Source organism: Gossypium hirsutum, chromosome D12 (genome assembly GCF_007990345.1).
Source record: "Gossypium hirsutum isolate 1008001.06 chromosome D12, Gossypium_hirsutum_v2.1, whole genome shotgun sequence".
NCBI lineage: Eukaryota > Viridiplantae > Streptophyta > Magnoliopsida > Malvales > Malvaceae > Gossypium > Gossypium hirsutum.
In genome coordinates this window covers 2,509,996-2,525,943 of record NC_053448.1, presented here as the reverse complement: position 1 = coordinate 2,525,943, position 15,948 = coordinate 2,509,996, and the positions used below count along the sequence as shown (strand labels likewise).

At 32.0% G+C, this 15,948-nt stretch overlaps 1 protein-coding gene across 1 annotated transcript; it reads right to left on the bottom strand.

Annotated features, from left to right (window-relative positions):
* Nucleotides 1-13,205: 13,205 nt before the first annotated feature.
* LOC107916537 (probable glucan 1,3-beta-glucosidase D) lies at nucleotides 13,206-15,645 on the bottom strand. The gene is made up of 4 exons (XM_016845809.2): nucleotides 15,422-15,645; nucleotides 15,012-15,282; nucleotides 14,255-14,315; nucleotides 13,206-13,991 (listed from the first exon to the last, which is right to left on the bottom strand). Exons 1-4 carry the CDS (start codon nucleotides 15,487-15,489, stop codon nucleotides 13,387-13,389), a joined length of 1,005 nt encoding a protein of 334 aa, XP_016701298.1. The 5' UTR covers nucleotides 15,490-15,645; the 3' UTR covers nucleotides 13,206-13,386.
* Between the last annotated feature and the right edge of the window lie 303 nt (nucleotides 15,646-15,948).

Below are 15,948 nucleotides of genomic sequence, written 5' to 3'. Positions count from 1 at the left end.
AAATATTATTATTGTATAAAAATAATATATATAGGTGTATTTGGAAAGGCATATTACAATCAAATGTAATTACCTATGTAATTAGTCTAAATGTCACCTTCCTCTAAGAATTGGCGAGTGTAATTGGGCTGCTCAATTACACTCAATTTAATGGGACTCAGTAATTATAATGGTCATTCAAACATATTACATATGTGTAATTACATGCAATCACACATAAATTCAATTGTTAAGTGGCTATCCGAACGCACCTTAAATCAAATGCATTTTTTAAATATTATTATCTATACTTAAAACTTGTTATTTTCTCACTGTTTTGCCATTATTTTATTATTATGTAGCTACTATTTTGTTGTTATTGTTTGGATATTGTATAACTCTTATTTTATTGTTAATTTTGCTACTATTTTTGAGGCATTTGTTTGTTAGATTGCACCTATGCCGGTGTTATTTAAGTATAAATATTTTTTTTAAAAAAAAAACTATTTTTAATTTGATGTATTATATTTAAAAAAATTATATAAAAATTTAATAGGCCAGGTCAGGCCGGAGTTTTAGCATTTTTAATTGGGTCGAGCTAAATCCGAGCCTAAAATTTTGTCGAGGTCCGACCCGAACCCGGCCCATGGACAGGCCTAAGTCCAAATCAATTATTAAATTACCAAAAACTATTATTTTGACGATATTTTACTCTTTTAATATAAAATCCAATATATATATTATACAATTTGAACTCAAAAACACCATCACAACATCTATTTAGTATTACTATTTTAATTAAAGTCAGATTTAAATTTGAAGTGGATTTTTAATATTGTGATGTAATATTTTATGATTATAAGAATATATATTTAATTCTGTATACTTAGCAGCCCCAGTGAGACAAAGCAGTCAAAGAAAGTTGCTTGCAAATCGTAAATAATGGGGAAAGAAGGTTGTCAAATTAGCTTCGCAGTTTGCTTGCACCCACTGAAACACCCATTTCCAAACAAAAAATCTGCTCAGCTGTCTCCCACCCCCACCATTTGACTATTTCAGTTTATTAACATCATCAACCTCATCTATCATATAACATATATATATATTTTTATATATGCATTTTGAAGCAAGTAGCAACATATTCATCCACTTATATCGCTTTCAGAGATTTTTTTTTTAAATTTGTTACTTTTTTCTTTTTTTCAATTTTGTCAACAAGGAAACGTTGCTATAAATACATAATGTTGCAGCCTTAGGATTGTAAACTCCATAATACAGGTTTAGAACTCCAAAAGTTTAGGGTTTCAAATATAGAGTTAAAACTTAAGAGTGATGGAAGGCTTAATCCCTTATCTCATCCATGCCATGAAGAAGCAAAAGCCTGGCCACAATTACAGGTCGACGTCGGTGGGATCTAGCCGTAGCTACCATTTGTTGGAGGGATCGTCTCACCGGCGAACAAGGTCTGAGTTCCAGCCGCCTGCGACGGTGGAGGTTGTTGAGCAGAGGTCAGGTTTGGGGTACAACAACGGCTCTTCAAGTGTTGGTTCCTATGCTCATCAGCAAACTTCAGTGGGGAGCACTGGTGATGTTAGACGACGATGATTGGGTTGTTTAAATGTTTGGTTGCATGGATTTGTTTATTTATTTTGTTGTGATGAGCAGGAAGCAAGAGTGCTGTAAAATAGGGTAAAGTTTTTCATCTCAAATAATGGCTTTTTGCCTTTAATTCAACATTCAAACAGTGTACTGTAAAGTAATGGCTTTGTCATGTAGTCACCAATTATGGCTTAATCACCGCCCCTATCATATTTATTACTCGGTGGGGAACCCCCCATATAAGATTGTGGCTCAATTTATAAGAGACTTTTAAAATTTGTGAAGAATTTAAAAAAGAAATTTATTTTTAAAAATTTAAAAATCCTGATATAAATTCATTTTCTACAAATTCCTAACTAAAAAAAAACTTATGAACGCACGATAAGTTTGAAAGTTTTACAATAGAATATTCTTAAAAAGAATCATTTTATATAAAAAAATAAAAAAAAAGTAAACTATAAAAATAGTAATTTTGTTTGTCTCAGATTACATCTTAATTATTTATATTTGAAATACTATATTTTAGTCACTTACGTTATCATTTTGTTACAAAATGATCACTCTGCCATTAAGCTCCGTTACCTCCTTAACAGCAATCCTACGTGGTAGTCCAAATGGGGTTTAAATGTCAACTTGGATGTCCAACTGGGACGAGAATGATTTTTAATTAAATAAATTTATTAATTAAAAATTTTAAATTAATTACACCTTAAATTAGAAAAGAACAACTGTTCATCTCATTTTTCTTTTAGCTTTCTTTTCCATTTAATTGAAAAACTATTCTCATCCCAATTGGACATCCAAATTGACATTTAAAACCCATTTGAACTGTCACGTAGGATTGCCACTAGGGAGGATGGAGCTTAACGACAGAGCGGCCACTTTGTAACAAAATGATAACATAAGTGACTAAAATGTAATCTGAGGCAAATAAATGTGACTATTTTTATAATTTACCCAAAAATAAATTCATTTCTTCATCTATTAAAACCAAAAAATCTTTAATTTTTTATTTTCTCACATTTTTTTTAGAATTTTATAAGATAGGTGATAAATTTTTTAATACTTTCAAGTGTGTCTTCCTAATTTGATGGTGAAGGACAAACTCTATCAACACAACAAAGACTTTAGCCTCGACATCAATAGAATATCATAACAAATTGACAATTGACTTTGTCACAACTTAAGCATGGCATATCTAGAGTGATTGCAAGTACTTAATATGATAAAGAAATCAGCCCCGGATGGTCCAAAGCGGCGAGCAAAAATTGACAAAAGAGTCGAGCATTCACCAAACTAAAAAGGACGAAAACAAAACCATCCCTAAAATCACTTGTAAAACTAAAGTTACATACATAAGCAAGACTAGAAAATGTGCTACAAGAGCAGACAAAAACTTCTAAAATTGAAAACTTATTAAAGAATGAAAAAACAAACAAAAAGCATATAAAACTTAAGATAGCATAGGTCCAAATCGACTCATGAAATCATTTATTATTCTGAAATACTCTCAAAATAGAAACAAATTAAGAAGCTGACGAAGAGTCACCCACTTTCCAAGAAAGACTACTAGTGGCTGGTGTAGTTTTAGCAAACGACAGACGCTGTCATCTGTCCATCACAACTTGTAAAGACAACAAAGATACCCACAAAATAGATCTACAAATTGGAAAGAGAGAAGACATGTGAAGTGAATGAGAATAAGAAAGAAAGAAAGGGTTGGTATTGTAACAGCCCATTTCTCTGAAGTGTCGAAACAGTGATTTCGGGGCCACAAATCTAACATGTGAGTTCGTAAATATTATTATTTAATATTTACGAATATTATATGGTGTATTGATAAAAATTGATTTAATAATTTGTGCTAAAAGGAAGAACAATTAGGTTCAGGTGGTAAGACCCCAAAGTCAAGTGGTTTTAGAAAATGAGGTATCGGGACCTCGTTTCTATAAACCGATCTGTAAATATTTTTATAAATTTTTACAGAGTGCTATTAAGGTTGTATTAAAGTTTTGTATAAAAAATTTTAATGTTTAGATAATTAATTAAATGAAAAGGACTAAATTGTAAAAACTGCAAAAGTTAAATTTTATTAGTAAATGAGTTAAATAGAATTATTGAAGGGATTTAAATCACAATATTGTCGTATTAAATTATGATTGACGGTGAATAAGTGGTTTTAGTTGTTTAAATTAAATTTTATAATTAAAATAACATTAAATTAATAAATAAAACATAAAAATAAGAAAAGAAAATTTCCAATTCTTTTTCATTCTTCTCTCCCACTGGATGAGCCACCATGGAAGGAAATCTTGGAAGCTTCAAATTCTTTAAACATTCGGCCTTCTTGCATGGTAGGAAATCTAAACCCGTTTTTAGTAATTTTTATATTTTTGTGATCGTTGCAACTAGGTCCAGCTAGCCCGTACCTTTGTTTTTGAAACTTTAAAGATTTTGAATGTTGTCATTGATGAATTTTTTTATTTTAGATGTTAAATGATGAAATTGGAGTATTAGTTGTGATTTATAAGTATTTTGTTAAGTGATTTTGATGAATTTAACGGTTAGGGATTAAATTGTTAAAATAGTAAAAATATAAGGACTTGGTGTGAAATTGTTGCAAAAATAGGCTGAAATGGAAGCTATCAATATTCGGCTGATATGAATTTGCAATAAAAATGGTTAAATTGCATGTTTTAGGCTCAGGGACTAAATTGACTAAAAGTAAAATGTTAGGAGTAGTTTTGTAAAATGTCAAAAATGACTAAATTGCATAAAATAAATTGTTTTACCATCTAAATTAATAAATTGAATGAAATATTTAATTTATATCAAGATCAAGTGGCAAGTCAAGGAGAATGAAAAATTACCAAAAAGTCCCTGTACTTTGACATTTTTACAATTTAGTCAGGTAAGCTCATAACTTGATTAAATCAATTAATTATGGTTTTGATTGTTTAATATCTAATTGTTTATATATGAATTGAGTTTATTGACTTGAAGGAAAATGATTAAGACCATAGTTGAAAGACACTATGGCACCATACTAGAAACAAGTAAGACCATGACTGAAAGGTGTTATGGCATCACGATTCTAATGAGTAAGACCGTGACTGAAAGACGTTATGGCATCACGATTCTATTGAGTAAGACCATGACTGAAAGATGTTATGGCATCACGATTCTATCGAGTAAGACTATGACTGAAAGACGTTATGGCATCACGATTCTATCGAGGAAGACCATGACTGAAAGACGTTATGGCATCACAATTCTATCAAGTAAGACCATAGCTGAAAGACGCTATGGCATCACGAATCAAATTAATAAGACCATGGTTGAAAGACACTATGACAACACGACGAAAAATGAATAAGACCATGGTTGAAAGACACCATGGCACACTCCAATCATTTGATATTCAAGTAACACATTTCAAGTGAGGTATGTATCGTAAGTATGAATACGAGTTGAGTGTTGGACTAGTATAATTTGATAATGAATATTAATTCTTTGGTGTAATTATATATTCTTATTATGTCTATAAATACATTAAATCATGATGTTGTAGTGTGTTTAGAGAATTAAATCGTTACTTGAGTATTTGCCTAATATTCAATGTTATTTCATTTGATTCAATGGGCATGAAAAGGGAAGGAATTACAAGTATTCAAATGACTTATATCATGAAAACTATGAAAAGGAATGAAAAGGAAATGTTAAATGAAAGTATGTTTATGTTCATGGAATTGATGATCTCAAGTGAGGTTATTCATGTTTAGTGACTTATCTTATGTTATTCAAGTGAATTATGAATTGATGCACTAACATGTGTTATTAATAATGCTTAGACTTGTGCCAAGCTATTGGTTGGATTGTGTTATGTTAGTTTTAAAGTTATGTATTGAAATGATAAGTGTCCAAATGGAAAGATGCTTATGTTCATGAAAGGGGTGGTAAGAATCAAAGTATGTAATTTCTTATGAAATGGTTTATCATGTAATTAATTCTAAAATAGCTATTTTTAAATGCACTAACTTGTGGCTATGGTTGATGTTTATGTTTATGTCTTGTGTGTTATGCAAATGAAACGGGTAATAATAGGTAATGAAATGATAAGTTCATAGTTGAGATGTAATATGATGAAATAAAAAGATTGTTGAGTTAAAGGACTTACTTGTAAGGAAGAAGTTTAACTATGATATATGTGAATTTACTTATATCATGGATAAATACACTAATTTGTGAATTGATAATGTAATTAAGCTTATGCTAAGTAAATGGAATGAGAAGTAAGTAAATGAAAAGGTTTAACATTTTAAGAAAAGGTTGATGATTATGTAATTCAACTTATTAGACCTTATTGTGTTATAAATGGATAGTATACGAGATGTTAATAAACTTATTCATTTGTGAGTTGATAGTTATATAGTTTGATAAATCTCGAGGCTTTGGTATAGGTTTATTTATGACTTATAAAGTTCATATTTGAAATGGAATATTATGTTTAATTTTTATACAAGCTTACTAAGCATTCATTGCTTATGTAGTCATCTTTCTCTTACCTTATAGATTATCGGAAGCTCGATTGGGTTGGAAGCTCGTCGGAGATCTATCACGCTATCCAGCGATTTTATTGGTAGATTTTTGATGTTTTGGTCATGGTTATAATGTCATGTATAGGGAGACTTATGTCTAATGTTTAGTAATGTTTATGGCATGTAATGCTGTTTTGAATTTGTGAAACTTATGGTATTTTGATGTCTTGATGGTTGATGTTTTTATGGCTAGGTTGATCATGTTTGAAATTACCAAATTTGGTATGTGTTGGTATGATAATAATGTGGCCAAGTTGAGTTATGCTTTGAGGTAGATATGAGCTATTTGTAATGGTATAATTGTGGTCAAATATGGTAAGTTTGGTATGGAAATAGGTTAAGTGTGAATGGTTGATGATTGGTTAAAAATGCACATGTTTAGATAAGTTTGATGAATTGTGTTTGATGTACCTTTTGGTATATTGGTTGTATGGACATTTGATATAGATATTTGGTCATTTTATGCATGATTAAGGCATGTTTTAAGGTTTTATTGTAACAGCCCGATTTTCAGTGGTGTCAGAAACAGTAGTTTGAGGCCACCAAATCCGACAAATAATTTCATAAATATTATTATTTAATATTTACAAGTCAAATATGGTTTTAAAAAAGTTTTTGAATTGGTAATTTATATTTTATAATGATTTATTAGGTTCGAGTGGTAAAACCCTAAGTCAAGTGGTTTTAGAAAGTGAGGTATCGGGACCTCGTTTCTATAAACCGAGCTATAAATATTTTTATAAATATTTATTAAAAAGGTGCTATTAAAGTTTTGTTGAAAAAAATTATTAAAAAGGACTAAATTAAAAAGGTGCAAAACTTGCTAATTATAATAATTAAGTGATTAAATGGCTTGATTAATAAATAAGAAAGGACTTAAGTAATAAATAAACCTACATTAAAAATGTGGGGCGGAAAGTAAGGAAAAATAATAAAATAAAGCCATTGAATGGCAAAATGGTAATTTTGGTGAAATAAAAACAAACAAATTAAAATTTAAAGGTTTCCTATAGATTTCATCTTCTAATTTCGGCTTAAACCAACATAGGAGAGAACTCTTTAAACTAGTTCTTCATATTTTTGCTTCATGTGAGTTTAATTCTTACCTTTTTTTGTAATTTTATGTTTTTGAGATTGTTGCAATTAGGTCCAACTAAACTATACCTTAGTTTTTGATTTTATTAAAAATTTTGGAAGTTTTCATTGATAAATATTAGAATGAATAACATGGATTTAGAGCTTTAATTTTGTTGTATGATGATTTAATAAAGTGATTTTGTTAAATATTAATTTTAGGATTAAATTATGAAAATGTCAAAATATTAGGGTTTAATAGTGAATTTTTGGTTTATTAGGGGCTGTATGAAGGCCTAGAATATTTGGATAGATTATTGATTGAGAAAATTAGTTAATTTGATAGATTAATAAATTAAGGGATTAAATTGCAAAAATTATGAAAGTTTGGGGTAATTGCATAAATTTAAAAAATAAAAGGGTATTAATTGTAAAAATGAATTGGAAATGAAATATATGCTAATAAATGAGTTGTTTTATATTCTAGATCAAGATCCCGTAGATATTCGTGAAAAAGGAAAAATAGCGGAATAGTCCCTAAACTTTTGTAATTACTACAATTTAGTCCAGGTAAGTTCGTACGGTTAAAATTTAATATTTTTTATAAATTAATGAATGGTATTATGCATTTATTCTATTGTTAGAATTGAATTATTGTTGGAATTATAATATTGAATTGGATATTCAATTTGAATTGAACGCGAGATTTAAGTACATTCGTAATTTGGTGTATGATGGTATTGGAGGGAGACAACGATATTATTTATAAATAAATCAGGGTTTAGCATTTGTTGCAAACTCTCATGTTTTACTTTCTGTTTGACATAATTAGGTGGATTAGCTCTTACGAGCTTCTGTTTCGCTCTTCCGAGCTTTTGTTTAGCTTTCGAGCTTCTATTGACATATTCAGATGGACCAGCTCTTATGAGCTTCTGTTGACGATGTACTCTTATCTGTAAGTCGCTCTTTGAATGGAAATTTTTTTTGGTAAAGTGATTTATTTAATGAATTTGAAAGACATGTTATTTATTTTTGTATTAATTTGAATACAGATGTATTTATCAATTGAAGTCGTGAGTGATAGGAATTGACATGAATGATTTTATTTATTTGACTTGTTATAGTAGGTTAAGTAAGATTTTCTTTTGTTTTACCCGTCGAACTTACTAAGCTTCATTAAGCTTAATTGTATTGTTTAATGTCTTTGTAGATTTTCGGAAGATTGGGTGATCGGATCAGCACTCAAGTCACACTAACTAGCTTATCTCGGTAGTTTTTGAAACGCTAAATACGATTTATATGGCATGTATAGGCTTTTGTACGGTCTTAGTCAAAGTTTAGCTTATGTAAATATTATGAATAATAATATTTTGTTTATATAACCAACTTACATATTGGTATGAGATTAAGGTATAATTGTGATGTTAGTATGGGTGATATATGTATGTATGTATGTATGTATGTATGTATGTATGTATGTATGTATGTATGTATGTATGTATGTATTCGAATTGTAGTGAACTTTGGTAACTTGGTTAGGTAAATTAATTAGGTAAGTTTGGATATTTGGTTGACATGTTTTTAAGTTGTAATTTGAGGTGCCTAATGGCATTTTGGTTGTATGTGGTGATGATACATGTTTAAGACTTGATTTTATCTTGTTTTGAATGCCTTATTGTGGTTTGTTTATGTGCAATTTGTTGAGTCTAGGTTGGTGTCAATTTGGGTGAGAAATGTGACTTAGAAAATTGTCTATTTTTGTCTACACGGGTAGAGACACGGGCGTGTGTCTCAGCCGTGTATGACACACGGCCAAGTGATACGACCGTGTGTCTCTTGTATCTTTTTAAGAATGCAAATCAGTATGCTCACACGGCCTAGCACACGGGCATGTGACTTGGCAGTGTGACCCAAGTTAGAGAGTTACACGAGCACAGACATGGACTGAGACACGGCCGTGTGACCCCTGCAGTGTTGAAAATTTTAAATATTTTTGAAAAATTCTCAGAGTTTTCGATTTAGTCCCGACTTGTTTCTAATATGTATTTCGGGTCTTGAGGGCTCGTTTAAGGGACAATATATATGATTTTTGATTGGTTTTATTATGAATATTGATATGTAATGAAACATTTGAAATTTATGTCTAATTGATCCGTAAACCCCGGTAATGCTCTGTAACCTTGTCTCGGCGATGGATACGAGTTAGGGGTGTTACACTTATTGCTATGTGCAAGTTACTTGTAGGTTCATGTTTGAAAGAGTGAAAGAAATTGCTTGATTTTGACAATTTTCTTGTCCACACAGCCTAAGGCACGGGCATATGTCTCAGCCATGTGTCTTCTATAGGTTTTAAAGACTGCATTTCAAAAGTTACACGGCCCAACACACGGCCTGGCACACGGGTGTGTGAGGCCATTTCAAGTGTTACACGGCCTGGCACATGGGTGTGTGGCTTGGCCGTGTGACTTAAGTTAGTGAGTGACACGGGCTGGGACACGGCTGTGTGACCCCTATAGTGTGAAATTTTCTATCTTTCTTCATAAAGTTCTAAATGTTTTTTATTTAGTTCCGAATCGTTTTTAAAGTGTTTCTAAGGCCTCGAGGGCTTAAATAAAGGACAATATACATGTGTTTGAATGAACTATGATATGATTAATGAAATGTTTGGAAATGAATGTTTTTATGTTACAGTTTTTCGGTAATGCTCCATAACCCTATTTCGAAAACGGATACGAGTTAGGGGTGTTACAGGTTGGAGGGAAAAAAGGGCGAGCGATAGCCAGCTCGAAGGTTTTGGACAAAACAAAAGATAAGCAAACGACTTCAACCTTTATTACTTAATCATTAGAAAAATAGGATTGTAGATTTTTTTGTGATAGAATAAGATTTTTATACAAGATTTAGTTTTTTTATTGATTAAATTATTTTAGATATTGATTTTGTATGAGATCCCTAATATCTTGATGGGTAATAATTTTTAGAGGTTGATTAATATAAACCCTTGAAGAAATAGAATTGATTGTCATTATAATCTTGAATATTTATTAGAAATTTAACTTTTGTATTTATAAATTGTTGTTACTATATGTATGTTAACTTCGTGGAAACCTTTGTGTTTAAGATTCAGATTTAGTTGTTTTCAATGTTTAACAAGAACGTAAAAATATTTTAAAAGAAAGTGTACTAGTGAATTAAAAGAAGAACAACAAGAAAAAAAAAAGTGAATGGTCAAAGTAAGATACAAACCAATTCGAAAAAGGATCAAAATAGTCAAGTTCCAACCAATCAAAATTGAGAACTAAGATCACATATTATCATCCAAATAATATAGATAATATAAGAAGGCATATTTATAAAAAGAAAAAAAAATTATCAACCTCGCAATTACAACTTTATAAGTAACTTTAACGGTTTTGTAATAGTCTTACATTTAACCATATTATGTATTGGATTATAATGGTTAATAAAAGGCGCATTTTGTTGTTAAGGGTTAGCCACCTCTTTTAAGAGAAGTCTTCGAAGTGTTGTCTACTAGGCAAGTGACCGAACCCCCAACAACTGAAGGCATTGTCTCGAAGAGGGTTTTATCTCCTGTGCTCTACCGGGAGCTAGCCTGCCATGAGAGCCACCTTGAGGGCTTGATTCACAGAACCGGGAACACCTCGACCGTACATAGGCATATGGCCACCCACCAAAGCGACGTGAGCGTATCTCCCTTGACAGAGGTTTGAACCCCTGACCTATGGCATATAGGTCACTTAGCCCAAGTGGTACCATCTTCCCCAACAAGTAACATAAATATATTTTTAACAAGCTCGTAATATTTCCTCCTTTCATGCCCTCATCTGTCTACTACTTTTATTTGTAGAAGGGTCTTCACTTTCTTTATACGACTCATTTTTTGTACCTCAACATCGTTAACTATTTTTTACTCCCTTAAATTAATAATTTAAACAAAAAAAATTAATTAATATTTATATAATTTTAAAAATATTATAATTAATATGAATTTATTTTATAATGTGAGATATAATTATATTTAGTAAATATTATACTACAAAAGATTGTATACTTTCACGTTTAACTACATATAATATCTCAATTGTTATATATAAGTAAATTACAAATACATAATAATTATTATACAATCATAGTATTATAATTTACTTTCTTTAATTAAAAATATGAAACCTAAACCTTAAACGTGTAACTAATTTTATGGTAAATTATAATATATATACAATTATTATTATATATTTAAGGTCGATCATTAAGGATATGTAAGTAACCTTATATACAATCATGATATTATAATGTACATAGTTATATTAATGATACGTAGCCTTAAACCTTAAATGTGTAACTAACTTTATGGTAGATTACAAAATTTACAAATAGCATGGGTTAAAGTAATTAAGTTATTTTAGAATGTTACGGAAGTTTGAATTTGTTTGGAATTCTTTTGTTTAAGTTGTTGTGCGATTGCTATGTTTAATTTGTTTGGATTATTATTAAACTACTTTTGTTAATTTGGAATTTTTTATGAATAAATTATATTGAAATTAAATTTTTGTTTGATTTTATATATTATTTCGCGGATTTAGATTTGAATTTTTGCAGATTCAAATATCTGATATATGATTGAAAATGTTAAATTTGGATTTTTTTTTTGTAGATTGTTATGGAACTTTTAATTTGTTCGAAATTCTTATCTTTAAATTATTAGGTATATTTAAATTGTTACGAAATTATTATGTTTAATTTGTTTGGATAGTTATTTAACTACTTTTGCAAATTTACTTTTATTTATTGTTGATTATAGATAAATTTTATTTAAATTTATTTTTTGTTTGATTTTATATTATTTCATGGATTTAAATTTTTGTAGATTCAGATATTTGAATATCCGGTGGATAATAATATTAAATTCGGATATGAATTTCAATAATAATACTTGGATAATTTACGGATTTGAATTTTTAGATAGATTTACGAATTTAAATTCCAATAATCTAAAAATTACAAATATCTTATCCATTGCCATTCCTAATCATGAATTTGAACCTTGAAGTTGAAGCTACCTTCTGTTGGGCATTCTTTATGCATGAGATGATGATCCATAGTGGACTACGACACACCATTTACGACCTTCTTCAAGTCTTTTTCCTTTCTAAAAACGAAGATAAATAGGCTGCTACCCAATTCAAGCATTTGGAAAGAATCCTCAACTGGCCATGCCTTTTTGAGAATATGGTGAATAGGATTAGGCTCGATTGCCCAGCCTTTCCCACCAACGCCATTTTACGGAAATCTTAAGAGTCCAATTCTAAATCAAGAGTCATAAGCATTTCCCCCAAATTTGTAACCCTTCCCTCATGCATGTCACTCTTGTTGTATCCATGGCCATTTGATAAAAGACAAAGAGACAAGGAATTTGGACGAGACGAAAGAAAACAACTTCAATAAAGAAAACAGAGATAAATGAACACGGAAAATGGGATATGAAAGGGTTAAGAGCCGAAAATTTGTAGAGATAAATGAACAAGTAAAAAACTTTCCCGGGAAAGCAGCCATGATTTTTGAGTTGCATTGATGGTTGGGGAAGTCAATCAGATGATATATTTAACCTAAACTAGCATATTTATACAAGTGGTCCACATGCGTCAGGATGATATCTCACCTAAATCATCATCAACCAAACTCTACAACCATGAAAACAATATTGGCACTGCCAATAATAAGAATCATTAATCACGTGGCGATTTAAAGCTGTCATCTGACACGAACCCACTACTGATTCCGGCCTTTTCTTTTAACTCGATAATCTTGATCGCAGCCAAGCTAAATAACCAAATTTGTTGTATTTTATGATATGATTTTGCAAGAACCATTTTTTTATGGAATTATGGGGTTTATTTATTGATCTGCATTTAGAAGCCTAAAAGAAACGCCATATTGTTCAATTTTATCATTCCACTACTACCAAAAGAGTTGCAATCATAAACAGATGAACAAACTAACATTGCACCAGGATACAACTTAAAAAAAGAAACAAAAAATTGGAGTACGGGAAATGGCTCCAGACTTGCCATTTGATGATTAAATTAAAGGGCCACTTAATAGTATAACTTAAGCTCTATGATGCCAAGAGTGATTCCACCTTTGCGATCTGATCCTCTTCATTCTTTCTGGGAGGACTCTTGTTCGCCTCATCATACAAATCATGCTTCCACTTCTCAACACGAGGGCCACCTGAGCGATACCCCTGCCTCCCACTGAATCGATCTCTTCCCCTGAAATTGCTACCACCACCACCTCCATGCCTTTCATGCGATAAAAATCCACCTCTGGGTGCTTCTCTTCTGCTCGGAGCCTGATCTCCAGCAGTGAGTCTATCCGGTCTGTCCAAATGCCGGGGGTGGCGGTCCCTGTCCACTCTTCTTTCACTTCCTAATACATGGTGGCTAGAATGGCTCGACTTCTCCGATTCCTTTGTTGTGAGGTCAGCACTTTGAGCTGCTGCAGGGATCTTCTTCTCACTAAATGCAGGTCGTTTCCTGGAGGGTGGTGGCTGTGCCGGTGGATCAGCCTCCATTTCAAAGAATCTATCATGGCGCCAATCATCTTTGCTATCACCTCTGGCTTGTGGTTTCTCGTCTCTTTGCCTCGTGTCATATGTTCTAGTTTCCCTTTCACTATGATGATCCTTTGCATCCCTCCACCATCCACGCTCTCCACGCTCTGGAAAGAAAAAGAAATATTTGACTAATAATTTTCAAGAGAACACTGTTTTTTTTTCCCCCTTTTTCTTGATAAGAAGAGAATGCTGTTTAAGCTTCCCCAGAAACCGGTTTGCCAATGTAAACACAATCTCAGGACAACTCTTTTTGACAAGTTACATCTATAACCTGAATGTGAAGGCTGACACGACATGGTAACATGATCGCATAAAGTGAAGTAAGGTGTGGGAAACAAAGACCAAAGAAGGAAAAAAAAGAACTAACCAGAAGCCACTCTCCGACCATAACTTCGACCAGCTTGTGCGGCAATACCACGTTCATCGTGCTGTTATAAGACATATGCACAGGCAAGCCTAAGATTGTTATATACACAGACCATACAAAGTGGGGCTGAACAAGAATTCTGCTACATTAGCCCAGAAAAAAAAAAGATTTATGCACTCTGAATAATAACCAAACTATTGAACTCAAGAGAACCAGGTTGTTTGGTTCCAAGTCATATTCATGCTCCATACAAGCAAATTTCCACTGGCTCACAATCCTATGAAACTCAAATCCCCATTGGTTTTCCGTAGGAGGTTATGCAAGAATATCATTCCTACTTAAACCATTTCTGGACCTCAATAAATCAGTGCAAGGGTAGCACTTCATGAGACCCTAAATATGTATGATTCCAATCCACATACAATGACAGTAATTTTCTTTTATAATGTTCCATTAACATTTTATTGGGAGAAGTAAACCCAAAACTACAAAAGTGACCAATACCATTCAACACGTACACTACAAGAGCATGGGACTGAAAGTTATACTACTGGTTTCTTGGAGAGCAGACGATGACAAATCATCATCATTGTTCACACTCTTCCTACACAAAACAATTGTTATTCAGATGGTTGCCACACAGCAGGCAATCAACCGGGGAATTTAGACTTAACTCGAAAATCATATGAAAAACATACACCAAGCAATAAAACGAATCCATGAAGGTGAAATGATATCATAATGATAAAAAAAAAACCTGAAAATAGGATCGGGAGCGGGGCACTTCAGTTGGATCAGAAGAATGCTTGGTTCCTTCATGTTGTCCATTGTTTTTCCTATCGGAATCCTTACCAACAATCACAGTTTCAATCTTAGAAGAATCAGGAGGTGTCGGAGCCGCCTCAAGGGGTACAGCATCTTGCAACCGACGGCGCTGTTTCTCCTCCTGGTCGGGCCTGTCTCCGACGTCAGCGCTGGAGACCTGCCTTTCAGTCTGAGGTTTCCCGTCTCTCCTAGACCTCTTAGGGCTAAACAACATAAACAAAATTAAATCTTTAGACAAAATTAAACAAGATTGAAAACCCATTTGAAATACATGGGGGTAATGTTAGAATTGAAGGCATCATTTGGGTTCGAAATCAAGGATTGGGAAACGAAAGAGAGTACCTGGGTTCACGGTCGAACCCAGAACGGTGTCGTCTAGAGTCGGAATCTCGACCCTCTCGACGAGACATTGCAGTGTTTTGGAATAGTGTAATTTCTAGGGCTGCTTTGCTTTGCTGCCAGTAGAAGAGGATGGATAGGGTTATGTTCCCGTGGAAACCTGCCTTCTTTTTAATCCTACAACTTCAATTTCATCATTTCATCATCACCATTCGATTACTCGTTCTAGACATGAATGAATCATGGGCTTGTTTTATTTAGTCGAAATAAAATTTTTGTGGGCTTCTTCATTTATCCAATAAAAAAAACCATGCATCTTTCGCATTTAATTTGGTTCAAATTTATTCTGAGTCCCTATACTCTTTATATATTTAAAATTTAGTCACTTTACTTTTATTTTAGAAATTTAGTTTTTCTCCTTTTAAATTTCAAAATTTAAGTTGAATTGTTATCACAGTTAAAACTCTTTTGTTAAATTCGTTGGTGTTAAATTTTGAAATTAAAAAAAAACTCACTTAATAGTAGCTAGA